Source organism: Lipotes vexillifer, unplaced genomic scaffold (assembly GCF_000442215.2).
Source record: "Lipotes vexillifer unplaced genomic scaffold, Lipotes_vexillifer_v1.1 scaffold1094, whole genome shotgun sequence".
NCBI classification, from domain to species: Eukaryota; Metazoa; Chordata; class Mammalia; order Artiodactyla; family Lipotidae; genus Lipotes; species Lipotes vexillifer.
The window spans coordinates 1,063,240-1,067,198 of NW_006792775.1; the positions used below are offsets into that span (position 1 = coordinate 1,063,240).

General features: G+C 69.5%; 1 protein-coding gene across 1 annotated transcript in view; it reads left to right on the forward strand.

Moving 5' to 3' along the window:
- BRSK2 (BR serine/threonine kinase 2) overlaps positions 1–3,959 on the forward strand; it is a 30,163-nt gene that overhangs the window by 24,654 nt on the left and 1,550 nt on the right. The window contains exons 26-28 of the mRNA XM_007466001.1: positions 1,251–1,431; positions 1,528–1,617; positions 3,875–3,922. Coding sequence (XP_007466063.1) covers positions 1,251–1,431; positions 1,528–1,617; positions 3,875–3,922 — 319 coding nt within the window. The remainder of the gene's footprint in view (positions 1–1,250; positions 1,432–1,527; positions 1,618–3,874; positions 3,923–3,959) is intronic.

Genomic DNA, 3,959 nt, shown 5'->3' on the forward strand with positions numbered 1-3,959 from the left:
GCGGGGGAAGCATGGGCGGCTGCGAGGCGGCTCTGAGGAGGGAGCTTGAGGCCTCGACGGAGGGGAGGGGCCTCTGCTGGGTCTGGTGGATGCGCCTGCGGCCTCCACCAGACCCAGCAGAACGGTCCCGGGGGGCTGGCTCCGTGTCCTGTGTGCCCCTGCCCACTCCCACATGCTGCCGGCCTCCCGCAGTCCCTCGCCTCCCACCGGTGGCTTCTGAGATGGGCTGTGCTTGGGCCTTGGGTGGGTTTCCATCTGCCTTTGCTGGGATCTTTGGGCGCGTGGGGCAGAAAGCCCCGAAGAGTGTCTTCCAGAGTCACTCGTGTCAGGAGGCCTCACCCGCCCTGCCCTGCGTGGGGCCTGCCTTGTGCCGGGCCCCCCTGGGATCACAGGTTAGGGGTCCCTCGGCATCCCCACAGCCCAAGGCCGGGACCCCGCCTTGGTATGGGCGGGGCCTGCCGAGATGGCAGCCTCAGCCCCCCACACACACTTGGCCACCCTGCCTTCCTGGGCGCAGCGAAGTTTCCCTTAGGGCTTGGGGGCCAGCTTGGCACTCCTCGCAGAGGTCTCCAGGAACGGGAGAGCTCAGCGCCAGGTGGGGGACTTCGGCCTTGTGCCGGGTGTGGGCACCCTGGCCCCGCTGAGCGCCCCCAGCCCCGCCACTGCAGCCTCTCCTCTGGGCCCCGGGTCTGGGCCTTCCCTGGAGCCCCCCAGGCCTCTCCTGGGACACCAAGATTTCCCCCGTGATGTGAACTCAGCCCCTTCTAACCGGCGAGCCAGCACTGTGCTCTCCGAAGCAACAGAGCCCTGTCCTGGGGCCGACCCCTCTGAGGCAAGACCGCCTCCTGGGTTTGTTTTGCCGGACATTTCCCTGGCCGCTGCGCAGCCCAATCACACAGAGGCCTCTGGCAGACCCCGGAGCCAGCAGAGCGGCGGGCGCTGTTGTCAGCGGTGCCGGGGCCCTTAAGCCCGGGGGCTCTGTCTCAATACGGGCCACGGGCTCTAGCCCCAGGCCTCGCTGCTGCTTGCGGGGCCTCCAGCTGCCCACTGGCCTCCCCGCCCGCCCCTTAGAGCCCTGCTCTCTGCTGCCGTGTCGCGATCCATCTGCCACCCGTGCGGAGCTCCGTCCGGCTGAGGCTCTTGGGGAGCCAGTGCTGCTGGGGCCTCGGGCGGCGGCCGGCTCCCTGCCCTCTGGGGTTTCCTCTGGTGACTCCAGACGAGGCCGCGCTCACGCCACCCACTGCCCGCAGATCCCCAGCCTCAGCCACAGCGTCATCTCGCAGACGAGCTTCCGGGCCGAGCACAAGGCGACGGGGGGCCCGGCGGTGTTCCAGAAGCCGGTCAAGTTCCAGGTGGACATCACCTACACCGAGGGCGGGGCGGCGCAGAAGGAGAACGGCGTCTACTCCGTCACGTTCACGCTCCTGTCAGGTGAGCTGCTGGCAGAGGCCGAGGGCGGGGGCTCCCGGGGGCGGGGCTCCGGGCCAGCCCTGCCCCTGCCTCACCCACCCCCCCCACCTCCCCCAGGCCCGAGCCGCCGCTTCAAGAGGGTCGTGGAGACCATTCAGACCCAGCTGCTGAGCACACACGAGCAGCCTTCTGCCCAGCACTTGTCAGGTGAGGGAGGGGCTCAGCTCGGGCCGCCCTGAGGGCTGGCGATGGGGTGCGGCCCCTCCGCGTGCACCCCCGGGAGCAGGGCCCTCCCGGCACAGTGGCCGGCCGTCTCTGCGCACCAGGGGGGTAGGCCCAGCACGCCACACTGAAAGGCGCCTCTTGTCCACTGTAGACCCCCCCCCGCCAGCTCCGGGACTAAGCTGGGGTGCTGGGCTTAAGGGCCAGAAGGTGGCCACCAGCTACGAGAGTAGCCTCTGACGCTGGCAGGTAAGGTGTCCAGCCCCGCCGCTGGGGCAGGGAGGGGCTGCGGGCAGGTCCTCTGCGAGAGCCAGACTGGCCCCGAGGAGGCACCCTGTGCCCGGCCATGTGTCCAGCGGCCACCTCCCGGCCCTGGACAGGCCCCGCAGGCCCCAGGCCAGCGAGAGCAGAGGCTCCGGCAGAGCAGTGACCAAGGTGCTGCCGGGAGCCCTGTCACCCTCAAGGGTCCCCCAAGTAGCACTCTCCAGGGCTGTGGGCCTGGTGCCCACACTGGCTGGCACGTGAGGGGCTGTCCGCCACCCACCCTCCCCGTGGCGGGCAGGACACAGGGGCCCTGAGGTCCAGTCAAAGCAGGGGCTCCCCAGCTGGGCCTAGAGGGGGCCACCCAGGAATGGGGCTGCCCAGGCCTGCAGGCGCCAGGGGCCCGGGAGCCTGAGGGTCTGTGCCACTCGGCACCTGGCGGGGAGCGGCTGCAGCCCTGTGGGTGCGGGTGAGGCCCGGGGGCACGTGCATGAGCTGTTAGGGAGGGTGAGCGGCGCGCGTGCGCTCAGCGGGAGCTGGCAGCTCACCACGAGGCCTGTGTTGGGGTGTGGGGTCTGGGGAGCACAGGGTCCAGCCCAGCCCCACCTCTCAGAGCCCTCTGTGGCCAGCCGTCTGTGCTTCTGTGTAGGGTCCTAGAGGCCAGACCGGCTCCACCGTCCACCCGCCCCTGCCATCCTCATTCCATCGTCTGTGTTTCACCTGCCCCCCTTTTCTACCCCAGCGTGTGCCTCACTGCCCTATTGGTGGGTTGGGGCTGGAGGGGCCCCGACACCCTGGCCCTGGGAGCCAGGCTGGCCCGGGGGCCGGTGCCTTTAAGGCCTCCACCTCGGAGCAGGGCAGTGCTCAGAGGGAGAAACCGAGGCTGGGGAAGGACAGAGCTTGTCCAGGGAGGCAAGCAAGGGGCCTGGTGTGCCGCCCAGGGGACAGCCGTGCCTGCACCCACCCCGCCCAGAGCCACGGTCCCTCTTTGCTCCTGGCCAGGCAGAGTCCCACCCTAAGGGATACCATTCTGTCTGTTGGCGAACGTGCCTGCTCTAGGTCCCCCAGGCCCAGCAGCAGTAAGCAGGGTGGACACGGCCCTTCTGCAGGGCCCCATCCCCGTTTTAGCCCTGGGCCCAAACCCACGTCCCTGGAGACTGTTGGGTGCCTGCCCTGGGCCAAGCCCATCTCCCCTGCCTTCCTTCAGGGAGCCCTGGGCCTGGGGAGCCCACTCCGGGACCCCAGCCCACCCCTTGGCCCCGTCCCCAGGCCTCCCCGAGGGGTCAGCCTTTCCCAACACCCTCCCCCACCCCATACTGGACACTTTTGTCCAGCAAGCTCAGTCCTAGAGCCACTGGAGGAGGGGGCAGAAGCGGGGGCCCCTCAGGCGCCAGGCCAAGAGATCTGGTGGCCACTCCAATAGGGCCCCCACCCAGCCCAGGGAGGGGAGGCCCCAGTGAGGGCCGTGAGGCAGCCGCCCTCCACCCCAGGCTCTGCTGCCTTCCCTATACCCCCAGCCCTAACACTGCCAAGCCCAGCAGAGAGTGGGAGAGGGTGTGCCACGGTGAGTCGAGGGGCGAATGGGAGCCCTGCGGCCACGTGAGCCACAGAGCGGCAGGGTGAGGACACGGAGGTGGCAGCGTAGACCGCAGCCGGGGACCTGGCCCTCTCGGCTCCAAGGCGTGTGTCCTGGGCCCAGAGCGCAGAAGGGAGGGCGGGCCAGGCAGGACGCTCCACTGCCCAGGAGAGGGGCCCCACTCCAGGCTGCTGGCCCTCTGCTGAGCCCCTCCTCTCTGAGCCGCCCACTCCAGGCTCTACCCACCTGAGCCCCACCCCTTGGCCACAGCCCCTCAACCCCACTCCAGGCTCCGCCCCCTCCCCCAGGGCCTGGCCCGAGGCTGCAGGCAGCATCCAGCTTGAGGTCTGAGCTGGAAGCCTTTTTCACACGTCTCCCCCCTCCTCTCTCCGTTCTGTGCTCCAGACACCACTAACTGTATGGAAATGATGACGGGGAGGCTTTCCAAATGTGGTAAGAACCCCTCACGCTCACCTGGGCCCCCCCCCCC